Source organism: Mercenaria mercenaria, chromosome 5 (assembly GCF_021730395.1).
Source record: "Mercenaria mercenaria strain notata chromosome 5, MADL_Memer_1, whole genome shotgun sequence".
In the NCBI taxonomy this organism is placed as follows: domain Eukaryota; kingdom Metazoa; phylum Mollusca; class Bivalvia; order Venerida; family Veneridae; genus Mercenaria; species Mercenaria mercenaria.
Genome location: NC_069365.1, coordinates 59,007,266 through 59,028,912, shown reverse-complemented (window position 1 = coordinate 59,028,912; position 21,647 = coordinate 59,007,266). Strand labels below are relative to the sequence as shown.

The following is a 21,647-nucleotide window of genomic DNA, read 5'->3' as shown; positions in this document are numbered from 1 at the left end:
AACTAGATCACCAAGTCAAATAAAATGTAAAGCTTGTTAACATTCTAGAGGCCACATTTATGAAAATATCTCTATGAAACTTAATCAGAATGTTAACTTTGATGATCTTTAGGTCAAGTTTAAATCTAGGTCAAGTGGAGTCAGAAACTAGGTCACCAGGTCAAATCAAAGGTAAAGCTTGTTAACACTCTAGATGCCACATTTATGACTATATCTTAATGAAACTTGGTCAGAATGTTAACCTTGACGATTTTTAAGTCAAATTCAGATCTGGGTCAGGTGAGATCAAAAACGAGGTCACCAGGTCAAATCAAAGGAAAAGCTAGTAAACACTCTATTAGCCACATTTATGATTGTATTTTAATGAAACTTGGTCAGAATGTTAATCTTGACGATCTTTAGGTCAAGTTTAAATCTGGGTCATGTTGGATCAAAAACTAGGCCACCAGGTCAAATCAAAGGAAAAGCTAGTAAACACTCTATTAGCCACATTTATGACGGTATCTTAATTAAGCTTGGTTAGAATGTTAATCTTGATGATCTTCAGGTCAAGTTGGTCAGGTGGGGTCAAAAACAAGGTCACCAGGTCAAATTAAAGGAAAAGCTTGTTAACACTCTATAAGCCACATTTATGGCCGTATTTTAATGAAACTTAGTCAGAATGTTAACCTTGATGATCTTTATGTCAAGTTTAAATCTGGGTCATGTTGGAACAAAAACTAGGTCACTAGGTCAAATCAAAGGAAAAGATAGTAAACACTCTAGAGGCCACATTTATGACTGTATCTTCATGAAACATGGTCAGAATGTTAACCTTGCTTATCTTTAGGGCAAGTTCGAATCTTGGTTACGTGGTTTCAAAAACTACGTTACCAGCTCAGATCAAAGGAAAAGCTAGTTAACACTCTAGAGACAACATTTATGACCATATCTTAATGGCATTTAGTCAGAATGTTAATCTTGAAGATCTTTAGGTCAAGTTTCAATCTTGTACAGGTGGAGTCATAAACTAGGTCACCAGATCAAATCAAAGGTAAAGCTTGTTAACACTCTAGAGACCTAGTTTTGAGTTTGAAACTCTTGGGAATTGATCAGAATATTTGCCTTGATGACCTCTAGGTCAGATTCGAATCTGGGTCATGTGGGGTCAAAAATTATGTTACCAGGTCAAATCAAAGGTAAAGCTTGTTAACAATCTAAAGTCAAATTTATGACTTATCTTCATGAAACTTGGTCAGAATGTTGATCTTGATGATATTTAGGCCAAGTTGGAATCTGGGTCATGTGGGATCAAAAACAAGGTCATCAGGTCAAATCAAAGGAAAAGCTAGTGAACGCTCTAGAGACCACATTTATGACCACATCTTTATGAAACTTGGTCAGAATTTTAAACTTAATGATCTTAAGGTTAAATTCCAATCTGTGTTAGGTGGGGTCAAAAACTAGGTCACCAGGTCAAATCAAAAGTAAAGCTTTTTAACAATTTAGAAGCCACATTTATGACTGTATCTTATGAAACTTGGTCAGAATGTTAATCTTGAAGATCTTTAGGTAAAATATGACTCTAGGCCATGTGGGGTCAAAAACTAGGTCACTAGGTCAAAGTAAAGGAAAAACTAGCTAACACTCTAGAGGCAACATTAAATTTTTATGAAACATGGTCTGAATGTTAAGATTGATGATCTTTAGGTCAGTAGGTCAGGTGAGCAATACAGGGCCTTAATAGCCCTCTTCTTTTTGAGAAAATGCATCTGGAATTCTAATAGCCTTGCTCATCTGGCTTATGGAGATGACTTATTTTACGATCTGATATTTTTAGTTGTCATCCTGTATCTGCATTTTACTGTTAAGAAAACGAAAACATTAAAAAATCAAAACAGAAGTCATAAAATACTGGTCAGACTTACTTGCTCCAATAAATTAAACATTAATATTCATGTAGAAACTTCAAACGGGTTGAATTTAGCTCATAATATTAAATGAGAGATTTAAATCTTCGGAAATATGATATAACAGGTGCGAGGAGATATCTGCCCCGACACCGGTTTCAATACACAACGGACAGCCGATGACATTAAATTGCAGAAACAAAACACAAAATATGCATTCAAAAATCTCAGCGATGCAATTCTATGCTTTAATGGCAACATAAATTCATTATTAGAGATGTACTCATTACAAATACATTGTACTTGTACCTAAAAACGTTCCCAACCTATTTCATTGGGGATTTCCTAACAGAAATATGCAGAGTAAGTTTGGACGTGACGGGACAGCGACAGTCAAAAGTTATCACGCTGTCCCGAAACGTCCTACTATTTGGACTAGAATTCTAAAAGAAGTAGACCTAACATCTGATCAGGTATTGTGGCCGTCACTGTGTACCATATGCTGTATTGGTCTACTACTGTTTATAGACTGTCGCATAAATATTTGCTTTGAATATCAAAAAATAATATTTCACGATTTCTAACAAGTACTCGTAGGCTACGTTTAGCGTTTTACAATCTTTACCAAAAAGCGTTGGGGTGTCATAATTCAGAACATATGTGTCAAAATACAGAACATTATATAATTTCTAACTAAATTTATACATACATATTACTAAAACAAACACCCACAAGTTAATAGGGGCTGAAATTAACATGCATAGGGAATTAATGAAGAAAAAGTATCCACAATGTTATTGCCGATGGGTGGGGTACTAGATAACATTGATATTTGTTCGAAATTCATAAACAGTTTATTTATTAGTTATTTATAAAATTTTCTTAAACTGCATCATGCATGTGAATAAAGAAATGCTACTAATTTTCGTTTAATTGATTTTATTTTACATCAGTTTGCAATACTTTGAAAGTCTAATGGAAGCTGCCCTTAAATATCACGTTAGTTTCAGAGTTTGTATCGGACTTCCTTTGAGGATTAAAGACACTGATTCTGGTATGCAAGGTATGTGGCCTATGGTCTGCGTATTGGCGGTAAGAGCCAATATACAAGACTGGACGATTGATAGACTTGCTTCTGTTTATCATATTAAGCTACTGTATAGCTACTGTGCAGTAAATAAATTGCAGGTGATATTTCTCACCTTTATAGCAAATCAGTTCTCACCTTTATAACGAGTTTAGAAAGCTTGATTGAATTTGGGCTAAATAAACAAAGTGGTAAGATACAACAGTGTTTTTATCATATTTTTAATAAATCAAGTTTTCTAACAATTACATCTCATCATTGCTGTTTTTTTATCAAAAATATAAAAAATGCATTCAGGCACATAGCTTTTAGAAATAATAAATTATGTGTATTTTGAACAATGATATGTCTTTATTGTTGGATTTATTATACATAAAAGAAACATTATTTAGACAACACAAGGGGAGTTATGCATGCAAAGAAGTATAAAATACACAAGAATGGCAACAGGAGATAATCTCACGTAAGCTCGTGTCAGCGCGTTATCTTATTGAAGTGTCTGCCGACTTGATCAGTCGTGATCAAATCAACAGACGCTTATTAAAGTAGTACACTCACGTAATAAACCGAATCGGGGCCAATTTTCAAACGACAATTGTAGATTTCTCAGACTTCCAATCATAAATTCCTTCCTTCCCCGTGTAGAAAATACTTATAACATTTTTAGCAGTGCTCAGGGTGAGCTATTGTGATCGCTCACCGTCCGGCCTCCGTCCGTCCGTCCGTCGTCCGTCCGTCCGTCCACACTTTCCTTTAAACAACATCTCCTCCTAAACCAACAGGCCAGTTTTGATGAAACTTCACAGGGATGTTCCTTAGATGGTCTTCTTTAAAAATTATTCAGAGAATTGAATTCCATGCAGAACTCTGGTTGCCATGGCAACAGAAAGGAAAAAATTTAAAAAATCTTCTCCTCAAAAACCAGAAGCACTAGAGCTTAGATATTTGGTGTGAAGCATTGCCTAGTGGACCTCTACCAAGTTTGTTCAAATCATGACCTGGGGTCAAAACTGACCCCGCCCTAGGGGTCACTTGATTTTACATAGGAAAATCTTAAAAATTCTTCCTCTCAAAAACCAGAACCCCTAGAGCTTAGATATTTGACATGTAGCATTACCTAGAGGACCTCTACTAAAATTGTTCAAATCATGGCTCCGGGGTCAAAATTGACCCCGCCCCAGGGGTCACTTGATTTTACATAGGAAAATCTTCAAAAAAATTCTAAAAATAAATAGAAGGCCTAGAGCTTAGATATTTCACGTGTAGCATTGCTTAGTGGACCTCTACAAAATTTGTTCAAATCATGACCCCCAGGATCAAAATTGACTCCGCCCCAGAGGTCACTTGATTTTACATAGGAAAATCTTCAAAATTTTTCTAGAAATAAACCAGAAGACCTAGATCTTAGATATTTAACGTGTAGCATTGCCTAGTAGACTTCTACAAAGTTTGTTCAAATCATGACCTCCGGGATCAAATTGACCCCGCCCAATGGGGTTACTTGATTGTACATAGAAAAATCTTCAAATTTTTCTAAAAATAAACCAGAAGGCCTACAGCTTAGATATTTGATATGTAGCATTGCCTAATGGACCTCTACAAAATCTGTTCAAATCATGACCCCCCCGGGGTCAAAATTGACCCCGGCCCAGGGGTCACTTGATTTTACATAGGAAAATCTTCAAAATTTTTCTAAAAATAAACCAGAAGGCCTACAGCTTAGATATTTCACGTGTAGCATTGCCTAGTAGACCTCTACAAAATTTGTTCAAATCATGACCCCCGGGATCAAAATTGACCCCGTCCCAGGGGTCACTTGATTTTACATAGGAAAATCTTCAAAAATTTTCTAAAAATAAACCAAAAGGCCTAGATCTTAGATATTTAACGTGTAGCATTGCCTAATCGACTTCTACAAAAAAAATTCAAATCATGACCCCAGGGGTGAAATTGACCCCGCCCAATGGGGTCACTTGATTTTACATAGGAAAATCTTCAAAAGTTTTCAAATCATGACCCCCGGGGTCAAATTGACACCGCCCCATGGGGTCACTTGATTTTACGTAGGAAAATCTTCAAATAATTTCCAAAAATAAACCAGAAGGCCTAGATCTTAGATATTTGACGTGTAGCATTGCCTAATAGACTTCTACAAAATAAATTCAAATCTGGACCCCCAGGGTCAAATTTACCCATCCCCAGGGGTTACTTGATTGTATATAGGGAAATCTTCATAAATTTGCTAAAAATAAACCAGAAGGCCTAGATCTTAGATATTTGATATGTTACATTGCCTAGTAGACTTCTACAAACTTTGTTCCATTCATGACCCCCGGGGTAAACTTGGCCCCGCCCCAGGGGTTACTTGATTGTACATCAGAAAATCTTCCAAAAAAATTCTAAAAATCATCAGTTTGACATTTGAAACATGTAGCTCATATTTACTCTGGTGAGCGATCCAGGGTCATCATGACCCTCTTGTTAAAAAACACCATTATCATTATAAACAAACGACACAAATTTTTATCCATCTGCTGTCTGTTTCATACACCGGTAAAACGAGATCTCATTCAGTTTCCACGTGATGTTGGCGAGATTTGCTCTATATGCCTTTCAAGTTGCCGATCTATTTATTAGTCCCCTACTGGTTGAAAACCAGTTTCGGGGACTATAGGAATGCACTTTTCCGTCATTCCGTCTTTCCGTCATTCCGTCCGTCCGCAATTTCGTGTCCGGTCCATAACTCTGTCATCCATGAAGGGATTTTAATATTACTTGGCACAAATGTTCCCCATGATGAGACGACGTGTCATGCGCAAAACCCGGACCCCTAGCTCAAAGGTCAAGGTCACAATTGGAGGTCAAAGGTCAACAGGGCTTTTTTCCTGTCCAGTCCACAACTCTCCCATCCTTGAAGGGATTTTAGTATTACTTGGCACAAATGTTCCCCATGATGAGATGATGTGTCATGCGCAAATCCCGGACCCCTAGCTCAAAGGTCAAGGTCACAATTGGAGGTCAAAGGTCAACAGGGCTTTTTTCCTGTCCGGTCCATAACTCTCCCATCCATGAAGAGATTTTAATATTACTTGGCACAAATGTTCCCCATGAGGAGACGACGTGTCATGCGCAAAACCTGGACCCCTAGCTTAAAGGTCAAGGTCACAATTGGAGGTCAAAGGTCAACAAGGCTTTTTTCCTGTCCGGTCCATAACTCTCCCATCTATGAAGGGATTTTAATATTACTTGGCACAAATTTACCTCATAATAAGACGATGTGTCATGCACAACTTTCAGTCCCCTAGCTCAAAGGTCAAGGTCACACTTAGCAGTCAAATGTTAACATAGCATGAACAGGGTCTGTTTCGTGTCCGGTCCATAACTCTGACATTCATTAAGGGATTTTAATATCACTTAGCACAAGTGTTCCCCATGATGAGACGATGTGTCGTGCGCAAATCCCGGACCCCTAGCTCAAAGGTCAAGGTCACAATTAGGGGTCAAAGGTCAACAGAGTTTTTTTCCTGTCCTGTCCATAACTCTGCCATCCATGAAGGGATTTTAATATTACTTGGCACAAATGTTTCCCATGATGAGACGACACCCAGTACCCAAGCTTAAAGGTCAAGGTCACACTTTGAGATCAAAGGTCAAGAGGATTTTTTTCCTGTCCGGTCTATAACTTTGTCATGCAAAGCAGGATTTAGATATCAGTTGGCACAAATATTCCCCTGGATGAGACAACATGTCATGCGCAAGAACCAGGTCCCTAGGTCTAAGGTCAAGGTCATATTTAGAGGTCAAAGGTCAAATTCAAGAATGACTTTGTATGGAACATTTCTTCTTCATGCATGGAGGGATTTTGATGTAACTTGGACCAAATGTTCACCACCATGAGGCACCCTTGTTTTTAGAATTACGTCCCTTTGTTATTACTATAAATAGATTTTAATGTAACTTTTTTATTACTGGCGGTAGAGAAAAATCGAGACCACTTTTCTGTGGTACAGCATGCATGTTACATCCAATTTTTAGGTGTATTTTGACCTATCTCTACCTGGTAAAGAGTTTCTTGTGGACTTATATTATTTTTATTTTTTTATTTTTTTTTTTTTTTTTAAAGATTAATTTCCCTTTGTTGTTACTATAAATAACTTACATGATAACATTTTTATAATCAGCCAAAAAAATTCAATATGAAAACAACTGTGGGTTTTTATATATGCACATTTTAATCCAAGTGTGTTGTTATAACATATTGTATATGTAGTACAATATTGTTTATACATCATTGACAGATATCAGTTCATTATGTTATACTGCAGTAGAGAAAATTAGGTGCCTTCCAGTAGGGGACTTTGTATTGCATGGCAATACTTCATTCACTTGTTTTTATAGCTCTTTGATTAAATTAACAAAAGGTGATAAATCAACAGTAAAACATTATGCTGGAAATAGTTTAAGGTTCTGAAATCTTTTCTAGCAATTTAACTGGCCAAATAATATTTCAGGTTAAGTGAAATGGCAGGTAGGCGACTTACTGACAATAACCCAAACATAGCAGATCTGAGTGATTTAAACAGACCAACAAAACTGGCAGAAAAATACGCCGAGTTGTATGACAATGATTGGACAGATGCATATTCATATCTGGAAACTTTAGATGCGTATAAAGGTTCAGAAGAGACAATGATAGCTTCATTAATGAAAATGCTTACAGTATGTTTTACTAAATATATTTTTTTAATTTGTTTCGACTCGCCTCTTATTTTTGACTTCGAGTGGGCGTGAGAGGTGTTGCACATTTCATTACCTCTCATGAACAGACTCAAACAGAGTCTGCTATAACTATGACTGCTTTCTATGCTTCAAAAATATATTATATCTATGGAAGCGTCCTGGTGCCAGCAGAGAGATTTAAATAAGTCTTACGTCCGACTTACTATCTCCTACGTAGGACATAGTATCTCCTACGTAGTACTTAATATCTCCTACGTAGGACATTGTATCTCCTACGTAGGACTTAGTATCTCCTACGTAAGACATAGTATCTCCTACGTAGGAGTTAGTATCTCCTACGTAGGACATAGTATCTCCTACGTAGGAGATGTTAAGTACTACGTAGGAGTTAGTATCTCTTACGTAGGACATAGTATCTCCTACGTAGGACTTAGTATCTCCTACGTAGGAGTTAGTATCTCCTACGTAGGACTTAGTAACTTATAAGTAAGGGTTCCTGTTTTGGGGCGCTGCAGTGTTCTGTGGTCCTACTCCCGTTTCCGGTATATGTGTTAATTGAACATTGCTGGTTGACTTTTTAATTGCGTGCTGATAAATTGCATTTATTGCAATATTTTATTTATTTTCTAAACTATTTATATTCTTGTATTTTATGTGTTGTCTCGAGAAGGGGCTTAAATAAATAACTTTTCATTGCAATCTGTGAAATTATCTCTTAACCACTGTTTCTAACCAATAACAAAGAACGAATTTATATAGACCTGATTGCATGACACGATTATCAATGTTCTATAAGATTTAGTTAGTTTCAACTAGTCAATTATTCTTTCATCTAGTCACTCTGATCAAACAAAATTGTAAACTTAAGGTTATTTCGCATGAAATTAGCTCTTATATTTAAAAAAAAATATAGCCTCTACTGTGAAGAGCGATAAAGGGAAATAAATCATGTTTACCAAGTTACTCGTCCTTAATTTCTTCTCTCAAGGCATACACTTAACAAAACAAAGGATAACCAGATTTAATGACTGAAACCTACAAATTCGCCGTGATATTCGGTAATTAAAAGATTTTACTGTAAAAAAAAATGCTTCACTTGATTTAAATACTATTCTTTTCTTCCTCTTTTTCACAACATATACAATATATAGAAGATACACACACCATGTTAAAGAAAGCAAAACTGTCGGACCACAAGTTGATTTGACATTAGTTTTTCGGCGACGCCGTCTAAATTCGTTTTCGTTACCCATGCCACGTGACTTCAGTTTGCAAATCAAACTACTTGATAACGCATTATAGATAATTTATCAAAATGGAAGATTTATGCAACACTCTGCCTGATTGGACGAGAGCGTCAATTTCTTTCACTCTGTTGATTGTGCTACGCTGAGTGAAATGTAGACAAAGCGTTTATCCTAAACGACGCTGTTCACAGTTTTAAAGCTAACTTTGGCTCAGTATATTTAGCAAGAATATTGATATATCTCAAAATGATAAGTAAGTTTAATAAATATGATAAAAACCTGTTCAAATACCTCAAATATATCAAATTAAAGAAAGAGCTGAATACGGTCTGCGTATCACATGAATAAGGGTGTGATAAGAGTCTTTTATGTAGAGAAGTGCTTTTTAAAAGATTTTCCTTGTTACAATTGTCGTCTGTATATGAAAAGGTTTCTTGCTTTTGTGACTTATTCAGATTGCATATTAAAATGAGTACTTGTTTGCTTTGATATATTTGTTATAAATTATTTAACTGATTTATTATATATGAATATTTTTCTTTAGTATGGTATGCAAATATTGAACTCAGTTGAAATCTGTTTAATTATATACATGCTATAAAATGACTGAATCTCATTACACTGAAGTGAAGGTACGCTGCATACAGTTTATCTATGTGATATGACTACGGTCAAACTTTGCTTATGAAACAAAAATATTGAAATAATTACAATTGTATGTTTTGCTTGACCTTCACTTTTTTATAGGTGTGACGTCATTGTCCAAAGACTCATGAATAGCGAATATGCATTTGTTAAAGCGGGATCAGTTGGCCTATTTTAGAAATAAATAAAAATAATAAATAAAAAAAATCCTTTAATTGATTTTTTTCTCATGTATTCTAATCAAACTTGATTTGTAGCATCTTTATTAGGCCCGCAGCCAACTTTGTTCAGCTGGGACATTTGACCCCTTTTAGGGGCTGCTAGAGCTAAAACTAGAAATGCCTTTATACAGCGTCTCATGAACAGCTTGGTGGATCTTTTGTCATACTTGGTCTGGAGCATCATTATAAGGTCCTCTTCCAAATTTATTTATATAGAAAATTGGGCCCTTTTAGGGACTACTATAGCTAAAAGTAGATATGCCTTTCTTCGCATTAACCACTAAAATGTAATGGATTTTTATCAAACTCGATGTGTAACAATATCGTAAGGTCTCCTGCTATTTTGTTACAAATGGGGATAGGGACCAATTTAGCTAAAAATATAAACACGTTTAATGACATCTTCTCATGAACCGCTTCATGAATCTTCATCAAACTACTGCTGTAATTATTCGTCTAAGGATAAACGAAACAAAATAGCAGCCCTACGAAACCTTTGCGAAAAATTAAAAGAGAACCATTTAAATTGTTAAAGTGCGGTGTTTAGTTTGCAATTTGAAAAATGTTAGATGAAAGATGAATGTTAGATGAAAAATTCATAAACTTCTTTCCTTATTACAATTCGCCGACCATCATTTTTAAAGATATTTCTTGTTCAGACTGGCATCAGTCGTTAAGAGTCATTAAATGTAAAGCACTTGGCCATAAAATCGATCCGCTCTGATACCACTTTCTGAAAAAAAATTAATACCTCTTACGGTCTTACCTCTGACTCTAACGACTGGACAAATGCGATCTGAGCTAGACAGTTTTCATCCCAGCTATAATAATCACCATCTCATTAGAGATCATTGCAAATGTGTTCATGATGTAACATAACCCTTGATCGACTTCAGTGCCCTGGATCATAGAATATTCTTTATGAACTTCACAGTCTGCATAATGAATTGCTTGCCAATGAGTACCTTTTATTATCACCCGCCGATGAAATCGGGAGGGGGGTATTGAAATGGCGTTGTCCGTCCGTCAGTCCGTCCGTCCGCAGCCATTTCTCAGTAGCTACCTGGTAGAATTTTATGAAACTTGAAATAAACATGAACCAACATACTGCGATGATGCCCGTCAAGCTTTTTTTTTTGATTGGTCAATTTCCGTAAGAGTTATTGCCCTTGATTTAATGAAAAATGTCCGTCCGCAGCCATTTCTCAGTAACTAGCAGGTAGAATTTCATCAAACTTGAAACAGACATGAACCAAGATACTGTGATGATGCCCTTCAAGTTTTGTTTTCGATTGGTCAATTTCCCTTAGAATTATTGCCCTTGATTTAATGAAAAATGCACAGAAATGTCCGTCCGCAGCCATTTCTCAGTTACTAGCAGGTAGAATTTCATCAAACTTGAAATAAATATGAACCAACATACTTTGATGATGCTCGTCGTTTTCTTTTTTTATTGCTCTATTTTCCATACAGTTATTGCCCTTTAATTGTTTAAAAATCCACAGATTTGTACATAACAAACCAACCAATTGGAAGAATTTCATTAAACTTCTTTCATTCTTTTCCATGAACAATTATAATAAACATGTGAAGTTGTGTACCCACACCTCGTCGCCACCTTGCCTCTTCCCCCCCCCCCCCCCCCCATTTTTTTTTAATTTTCCATCAATATTTATAATCAATATGTAAACTTTTGTACCATCCCCCCCCCACCCCCCCCCCCCCCCCCACACACACACACACACACTAACACACACAAAAAAACATTCATTTTCTGTTAATTTGATTTTGACTAATGAAATTATTTGCTTCTTTCTAACATTCTTAACTTTTTGCTGGGTATATTTTTTGCTGTTCCTCACCACAGACCCTTTCGGCGGGGGATACCAATTCATCGAATTTGCTTGTTACCAGATGAATGGGAGAGGTGTTAATGAACTTTATACTTTAATAAACTTCATAAATGTATCATCTTTAATATGCAAATAATGTAGAAATGAGTGTTTGAAACAAAAAAGTATCAGTAGTTTATTACCATGTTAAATCATGCTTTAGATGCAGTAGCTTGACCTGAATGTAGAAAAAGAAATGAGCCGTTCCATGAGAAAACAAACATAGTGACTTTGCGACCAGCATGGATCCAGACCAGCCTGTGCATCAGCACAGTCTGGTCAGGATCCATGCTGTTCACTAATGGTCTCTCTAATTGCAAAAGGCTTTGAAAGCGAACAACATGGATCCTGACCAGACTGCGCGGATGGTCTGGATCCATGCTGGTCGCAAAGCCACTATGTTGGTTTTCTCATGGCGCAGCTCAAATGATGATGACACCTAATACATATTGATTATTAAAGGCAATGTCCTTGAGATCATACGATAACAGGAAAAAGAGAAATTTTAGGTACCAGTATCAAGAAATTGATGCTAATACCGCTTAAGAAAGCTTTGAATCAATTACTGACAGATTATATGTTATTGAAACACATGAGAACTAGTTGTCTTAACTAACTTTTACACTGGAAATTAAAAAGCGTTTACTGAGGTAAACTGCCTAATTATCAAATATCTACATTCAAGAGTCATTGTATACATATTCCTCCGTGGTGTATACTGTAGAATCATTTAATTTCACGGGCATAAAATTACGTGGTTTTGGTCTAAACGGCAATTTTGTGGGGATATGAATTCGTGGATTTCAACTTTTGAACATAATATTTATGGGAATAATACTTGTTCGTTGGGATAAAATTTCGTGGATTGACTCAACCATGAAATCCACGAAATTTGGTCCCCCACGAATATTAATGATTTCACAGTATTGTTAAAGACAGCAGGAAAATTTTCATTGCCGTGGCGGCCCGGGTTCGATTCCCGGCTCTGACATCTTATTTTCTTGATTGAGTAGATTAAGGATAGTTTAGAAACAAAAACTCGAATTTTAATGTCCATAGTATGACCGAACTTCAATTTTAAAGAACGACCATTTTTAGCCAAAATTTGTAGGTCAGTTCCTTTATTAAGATAAAGTTTATTTAAAATCACACAATCGGCCAGAACAATAACTGGCGGTCATTATATTTAGTAACTTCCATGATATACTTTAATAATACTTTTGAACTCTCTACATAATTTCAAGAGAGGCCTCCATAGCCGAACGGTAAAGGTTCGAAACCTCACATGACATGTTTCAATTCTTCATGCTCATAAACCGCCCGGTTGGCTTATGGAATGTCGGCGGTTGTAACCTGATGTCTGCCCATGCCTGGAGCAATGCCTAGAAGTGCACCTTGGGGGTATCGCAGTGTGACTATTACCAAACTACATAGTCCCCGAAAAAATACAAAAATAAAAAATTAAAAAAAATGTTCAAAAATATCTATTAAAAAAATTTATTGACTACTTCATCTGTCAAATTCAGAACTTGGTCAAATGTGTCTTTAATCCATACTTAGGAAGTTTGTGTTAGACATTGAAAGAAGGGAGATGTTTAGTCATTTAGCACGCGTTGGACAGCCTTGCAAGCGTTTCACAGCATTCATAAAATAACCAGCAATTATCTTAGGATCGCTGTTTGTTTTGTGCACCTCAAGCCATATTATGAAACGAGAAAATCCGTCGATAGCTCCGTTGATACACAGCCCGTACGATTTAAGTTTATCATACCCGTCGATATGCCATAAATAATTAGGTCCAAGGTTCAGGTACATCCGACGTTAAAGACGAGTTCTCCTTCTCTGTTCAATACCTTCTTTGTCACAAATATGCATCATCAGGCGAACTGTTTCCTGTGAAACAACATATCCCTCTTGAAGGAGTTTCTGATGCATCATCTTGTATCCAAGTTGTTTGCTGGATGTCATTACATTTTCTATGACATAGAAAGCAACACTAAGTTCATCACTTTTATTTATGCGTCTAAATAACTTCATACGTGACAATATCCGTTTAAGGCTTCGTAAAGAAACTTTAAACCCATTTATTTTTTCAAGACAAAGTAATATTTCACGGTATTTCATACCAGATGCAAAATATGTTTTTATAAAGTCATCCAGGCCGTGTAATTTTCGATTACACACGTTTCCTTACAAAATAATAGTACACACGAGTATATTGTTCCACTGCGCATGCTTGAGGGTCTTTTAGTCAGTGACATACGTACGGGGTACTAACTCCTACGTAGGAGATACTAAGTCCTGCGTAGGAGAGACTAAGTCCTACGTAGGAGATACTAACTCCGACGTAGTACTTAATATGTCCTACGTAGGAGATACTATGTCCTACGTAGGAGATATTAAGTACTACGTAGGAGATACAATGTCCTACGTAGGAGATACTAACTCCTACGTAGGAGATAGTAAGTCGTACGTAAGACAAATTTAAATCTCTCTGCTGGCACTAGGACGCTTCCATAATTATATATCAACGTAAACATATAGTACAACTGGTTATTTAACCAGCATACACACTAGAATGACTGCAATTTGATGCGGTAATGCACTACCTACATGCGTGTTCAAATGCAAGAATTTATCAGAGACACTAATGCGACCGGTACAAGTTAGTATATCATTAATGTAGTTTGTACGTTCATATGTGTATCATGTAACATGCCGTGTAAAATGTTTGGTCGAACTGCCATAAATCCGTTTATATCTTTAATATTCTACAGACTATGGACGTTATCAACAGTACAAAACAAGAACACTAAATGTGAGCATTTATTACATCAATGGAGGATGCACTGTGCCACATATTCCCGTTTTTTTGCTTTTTTATATTACAGACAGCATACAAAATGTCATTGGAAACTGCAGAAAGCCAGTTAGAGGCATTGCATCATATTCTCAGCGATTTCCGTGGGGTATGCAGATTGTTTATATTTTCACACTGCCTTAGAGTTTAATATAATATGTCAATGTTAATAAATTTTGCCAGTTACACCACTCCATCTGAAGACGTATGTGTTATCTTTTTAGCATATGCTTTAACCGAGTTTTATGAAATGCATATTCAATTACTTTCAGTCTATACCACATCCAGATCAACAAGTAAAAGATGTTATAAAGCAATTGAAAGATCAAAGAAAACGAGCCGTCCAGCCTAGCAAAGATTTGACAGAGGTAAACCAATAAGATACGAACTTAATACAGCATATTTCTCTTCACCTACGGTTTTCCGAACGTCAAGGCCACATTGGGAGAGAGGGTCAAAGCTCATTTTATAGTTTGTCTGGGAAAACATTAATGGAGCTATCTTTTTCCCCAAGTTTCTACTTCAAAAGTCAAAATCACACTTTTTTGTTATACACTCGAAGGGACGTATTATGTTATGACGCTGGTGTCCGTCTGTCCGTCTGTCCGTTAGCAATTTCGTGTCTGCTCTGTAACTCTTGAACCCCTTGAAGGATTTCAAGGAAACTTTACACAAATGTTCACCACACCGAGACGATGTGCAGAGCGCATGTTTTGGATGTCTCGCTTCAAGGTCAAGGTCACACTTAGGAGTCAAATGTCATATCAGTCTGTTTCGTGTCCGCTCTGTAACTCTTGAACCCCTTGAAGGATTTCATAGAAACTTCACACAAATGTTCACCACACCAAGATGACGTGCAGAGCGCATGTTCCGGATCACTTGCTTCAAGGTCAAGGTCACACTTAGGAGTCAAAAGTCATATCAGTTTGTTTCGTGTCCGCTCTGTAACTCTTGAACTGCTGGAAGGTTTTCAAAGAAACTTGGCAGAAATGTTCATCACATTGTAACGATGTGCAGAGCGCATGTTTCGGATGACTCGCTTCAAGGTCAAGGTCACAGCGGTTAAAGGTCATATATGACTTTGCTTTGTGTATATTGCTCTGCATTGCAGTACTCTTGTTTTTATTTGGCAGATCTCTTTTTTGTACCTACAATCATTTATTTTTGAATTACTTCCCTTTTATGTTACTATAAATAGCTTATTTTGAAACTTTTTTATTATTGGCCGTAGGGAAAAACCGAGACCACTTTTCTGTGGTACAGCATGGATGGTACCTCCAATTTTAAGTTGTATTTTTAAATACCTATACCTGATAAGGATTTTTTTTTGTAGACTTTGAATATATTTTTTGTGGACTTAGATTTGTTTTTTGAAGTTTTCCTTTTGTTGTTCCAGTCCATTGGGGCTACAACAGTCAAGTTCTTAAAATTTTGCTCCCATCCTATGATGTAAGCCTTCATGCGTATATTGCCCCGTTTGGCGGCGCTCTTGTTAAATATCATGTCAGATCTTGCCTGGCCATAACTTTGAATTGTATGGAGCAATTTTATCTATGTTTGGCATACATGTTTACTCCAGTGAGATAGTGTCGCGCATGAAGCCCGGGTTCTAAAAGGTCAAAGTCGCATGTGAGGGCTCAAATATCATTTGACTGCTTGTCCTGACTTTAAGTTTAACAATACAATCGTGAATCAGTCTTATTTTAATTTGGCGTAAGTGTTGCCTGAATATGACGGAGTGATGTTTGTAAGCCCCAGGTCGTTGCCATGAGGATAAATGTCATTTTTTAGAATTTATCCAGGCTATAAGTTTGACAAGCATTGAACAATGATATTTTTATTTTGCGTATGTGTTTGGCTGAATGGGATGGAGTGTCAAGGCCTATCGGACTTTTAAGTAATAGTTAGGGGCCGAAGATCAGTTAAGATCAATTTGTCCGGGTCAATACTTGGACGAACATCGAGCAGTCTTATTTCTATTTGGCATAAGTGTTTGCCTTATTGGGATGAAGTGCCACGCGTAAATCCAATGCCCTTATATCAAAGGTCAAAGTCACAATTAGGGGTCAAAGTAATTTGAGATCTTGTCTAGACATAACTTATCCATGCATTCAGTAATCTTAGATGAAAGTACTTCGTTGAAACATATATTTCCACAGGAGACCGGGGCCAGTTTTACTAAGTCTACCTAGGATAATGTTTGAACTTTGGAGTAGGCTGTTTTACGACCATCACTTTATGTAGATTCATTTTAACTGTAAGACTATTCTTAGAATTTGAGCCGAACAAAATAAGATAGATTTGTCCCCAAATTGAAATAATGACACCTTTTTAAAAGCATACAATTACTTTCCCATGAAATAAATAAAAGTTTTAAAAGCCATACTTAAGAGAGAACTTAGAATGAGACTTATAAAGAAAGTGGGATCTTGCAAAAAAAATTGAAATGCAAGATATTATTTTCAAGACACCTGATTCATTGATAGACGACAATGTGCAGAAGATGCACGTTATTAGTTCGACAAGAAAAAGTAGAGCTATTGCACTCGCCCTGGCGTCGGCGTCACTGTTGGTTAAAGTTTTTGATAAAGTCAAATATCTATGTTACTATCAAAGCTATTGGCTTGAAACTTGAAATATTTATTGATTATCAAATTCTACACCAAGAGAAATAATCCCCATAACTGGTTTGAATTTTGACAGAGTAATGCCCCTTTTAAACTTACAATTTGTGGTTAAAGTTTTTCATCAAGTCCAGTATCTCTGTTACTATCAAAGCTTTAGACTTGAAACTTAAAATGGTTATTTACTATCAAAAGGTACATCAGGGGAAATAATCCCTCGAACTCTGATTAGAATTTTGACAGAGTTATGCCCCTTTTTAACTTAGATTTATTTTGGTTAAAGTTTTTGATAAAGACCAGTATCTCTGTTACTATCAAAGCTTTTGACTTGAAACTTAAAATAGTTATTTACTGTCAAAGTGTACACCAGGGGAAATAATCCCTCTAAGTCTGGTTTGAATTTTGACAGAGTTATGCCCCTTTTTAACTTAGATTTGTTTTTGGTTAAAGTTTTTGATAAAGTCAAATATCTCTGTTACCATCAAAACTTTCGACTTGAAACTTAAAATAGTTATCTACTATCAAAGTGTAAACCAGGAGAAACAACCCCATAACTCTGATTTGAATTTTGACAGAGTTACGCCTATTTTTAACTTTTTTGGTTAAAGTTTTTACGGGCGAAGCTCTAATACAGAGTCAAGCACTAAGAAAAGTCGAGCGTGTTGCCTTACGGACAGCTCTTGTTTTACCTTTTCCGCCTTTCCGTTTGTTCGTTCATCTGTCAGTCCGTCAGTCAAAATGGTTGATTCTTCCATAACTTTAAAAATAGAAGAGATTTATTGTTTTCGTGAAACATTTATATTTGGTGGAAGGCAATATGAAATATATCTAATTTGTTTTATTTGAACATTTGTTTGTCTGTTCGTCCGTCTGGATGTCCATTCGTCAGTCACAAAAGATAGATACTGCGTTAACTTTAAGAGAACAAGAACCTTGCTTATAGATGGTGGTTTATTTAAAGAATATGCAGGTCCTTCGATTAAGAGTCAGATAAAAAAGCGGTTCTTGTTACAACAAATTTGACACATGGCCCTTCAAATAGGGGACCTTTATTGCTTATTTCTCGTCTTATAAAAAGTCTCAAATATTTATGATTTATATTTGCTACCAAGGTCAGTTTTGTGTTAAACAGTTGTTAATTTTAGATTACTAAACTCAGTCTGTCTGCAATAATTCACATCAATATATTTTTTTCTTTCCCAAGAAAACTTAATAATACCTGTATTTTAGTATGACATTTTCTGTCTGGCTGTGTAATCAGTGATAAAATATTTGTTCATTTTATTTAAGAAATAATGTATAAAAAAAATCGTGTTTTAATGTTATTAATACACGGAAAGAGGATATACGTCCGTGGAATAATTTCACGAGGGCGTAGCCCGAGTGAATTATTCTGGTGACGTATTACCGATTTTGAGTGTCTTAATTTAGGTAAACCACGATTTTCGATTCTAATATGCCCTTAATCTAAACCAGTAGAACTAGCATATTAATATTTAACATAACAGTCCACAGTATATGAGTCGATAGGTCACCTATTCGATACCAGAAGTGTGTTCAAATCGACTCTGATTCTGATGGCGAAGTTCTATTTTACTTGTGGAAAACATGCCATTACTGATCAAAATATAAAAAAAAGCATTGCTTTGGTGAGCAGACATTCTCTACATAACTGATATTTTGTTTAAATGGTGTAAAGCCTGAATAAAACACCAATATAAGTACGTAACTTATTTACTGAAACAAGCTTTGTTACTTTTAAGGCAATCAAAAATTAAATATAGATACTTTATATTTCAGAAATACCGAAAGAAAATTGAAAAGGCGTTTCCTAAACTTGGTTCGTCAATTCTTGAATCTGAAGCGTTGAAGCTCTACCTTCAAAAATGTTTAGAATTGTGTTGGTTGATGGCAATTCAAGACCCTCCGGTTCATTTGAAATGTGATGTTTGCAAATCAGGTGATCCGTTTGATAAAAATATGTATAAAGAGTATACACAAGCTGGTCTGTCTATAAAATATGCTGTCTGGCCTGCAGTGTTCTTGGAGAAGAACGGTGCTCTCCTATGTAAAGGTGTTGTTCAATGTGCCAAGCAGCGCTCCAGATCCTTTCGTTCAACGCAGGAGAAAAATGTCATTCAAGTGCCAACGAAATCAGCTTCCGTACGTGTAACTGGAACTCAGGCGCTTACCATAGTTCATAGTGATAAAGTCGCCAGGGAAACGATCGTCGTAACGGAAGATGGCCATTCAGAAAAACGAAACTCACAAACAGCAACAGATGTTGACAGCACAGATTTACGGATACAAGATAGTGAAACTAGAATTACACAATTATAAAACAGCAAATTACGAAATGTACATTGAAATGTACATTAATTGTAAATCTGAAAAATATTTCATATCCTGACAATATATGAACAAAATATATACATGATATAATGAGAGATGAAATCATTCAGCAAAGCAGACAAAACACACACTCACACGCAGGGTGCAATACCGTTTTATACGATACATTTCATATAATTATGTTTCTTATGAAATTACAGCCTTTATCAAAATATTTAATATCAATTTTGATGACAGCACTGGAAGAGTCTATGTCAATTTATTTTGCAAATATTCACTATTGTATAAATATAAGGCATGTATTCTTTATAATAACGATAATTTTACTGTTTGTCCGCTTGTATTCCTTGGGACGTTCTATAGTGCGTTCAACTGGAAACAATCTAGGGTGATAAATTATACGCTAGTGGACTAATCCTTTTAAGGCGGCAATAATGACTTCAGTAGACTAAACAATGTAAACCGCGCAAGGCAGCTTTTTATCTTGAAATGAATTCGAATATGAAATTTACATAAACTTGTTTCGGTACATCATTGTGTCAATATATACAGAATGTAGGTATATAACAATTAATGATAGATAATGGATATTTTTGCAAAACAACATTTATGACGCGATTCAAACTATTTGCTTTTATTATCTTATTAGATTAGTGATGTCACGGAATCGTATATATTCTTTATCGTGACGTGTCAGAAATATGTAATCAGATATTTTAGCACAAATATGCATTTTTATATATATTTCTAATTATTATAGAAAATGTTATCAACCTGTATTTCACTATGTAAGCTTGAATCCTTTAATGCTCAAGTACACTTAATTATCATTGCAACACTGGATTTAGACGATGAATAGACTCCTTGTCTCTTATCATATTAGTTCATGTTTCAAAAATAATCTGAATTATGTACCTACGTATTTACGGATGAGATGTATCACTTGCACACAAACATAAGGAAAACATTCCAAAGGAATGAGATCGTATTGTGTTGTACGCAGATACCCTGTAGCAGAGTTATTCAAAATGTTTACTGTTATACTGTAATTTTGCAATCTGGAAGCCTGTGTCGTATATCATCTTTCAAAAAGGTCTACATTTCGGATTAAAATTAGATATGTTTAGCCCACTAGCAGAGCTTGTCCTCTTTCCAGCAACAGCTTTCTCAACATAGTTTACCATGTGAAATTATGTCGGATTTAACTTTATAGAATAAATCATCTGTATGTTGACAAATTATGTCCCAGAAGGTATTTCATGTTTTTCAACTATTTCTTGTCATATTTAGATATATTTTTACCGGCCATGTTCCAGCCAACAACATTCCTGTTCCAACGATGTATTATACTGCAATGTGACTTCTGCCGTTTTTCCATTTACCGTTTTTGGTCACATTGTGTCCAAAATTCAAAATAAGGCATTTTATGTATTTAAACAGCTCTGTTCATGGGTAGAAACAGATGGAAAATACAGTTCGATTAAGTATTTTGCTTCACGTGCGACTTGTAAGTGTTTAAGCATGTTTTCTATGTTCCAGTGATACATGTCTAAATGGTCACATTGTGTCATGGTCACAATGTGTTTAAATGTGGTCAATCACATTTGAGCAATATTTAATGACATTTTACAGTTTTCATATATTCTGCTAGAGATTTATTTAAGGAACAAAAGAACCCATTACATAAAGTTAGATTCCTACTCGAAATGTATATTTCATTACTTTTCATGAAATTTTGCAATTAGGTTTTAATATAATGTCTAGTTTTACATTTGTATTTGAGAAATATTGGGATATTTGAACTGCCTGAAACAAAAGGCAAGTTTTAAAACAGCATGTAGCTTTAAAATTCATTCGTTTTCAATCTATCTTGGTTGCGCAACGTAGATAGGCAAAGGGAGGTAATAATAACTTTATATATTTGCATTTCTAATGAAATTTGGCAAAATATATACTTGTTAATGTAAATCTTGGACAAATTTAATAATTATTATTATAAAAGTGCTTATATTCATATCAAAATTAAAATATTTGAAAGTTTCTAACAAAGATGTTATATTAGAAAACATGAAAATCAAAATGCAACCCAT

At 35.6% G+C, this 21,647-nt stretch overlaps 1 protein-coding gene across 2 annotated transcripts in view; it reads left to right on the top strand.

Annotated features, from left to right (window-relative positions):
• Positions 1-21,295, top strand: part of LOC123557349 (DNA ligase 1-like) — a 60,180-nt gene extending 38,885 nt beyond the window's left edge. For both annotated transcript variants that reach the window (XM_053543710.1, XM_053543709.1), the window contains 4 exons: positions 7,488-7,695; positions 14,613-14,690; positions 14,854-14,949; positions 19,006-21,295. In XM_053543710.1, the coding sequence (XP_053399685.1) occupies positions 7,488-7,695; positions 14,613-14,690; positions 14,854-14,949; positions 19,006-19,545 (922 nt within the window). In that variant the 3' untranslated portion in view covers positions 19,546-21,295. The remainder of the gene's footprint in view (positions 1-7,487; positions 7,696-14,612; positions 14,691-14,853; positions 14,950-19,005) is intronic.
• The last annotated feature ends 352 nt before the right edge of the window (positions 21,296-21,647 follow it).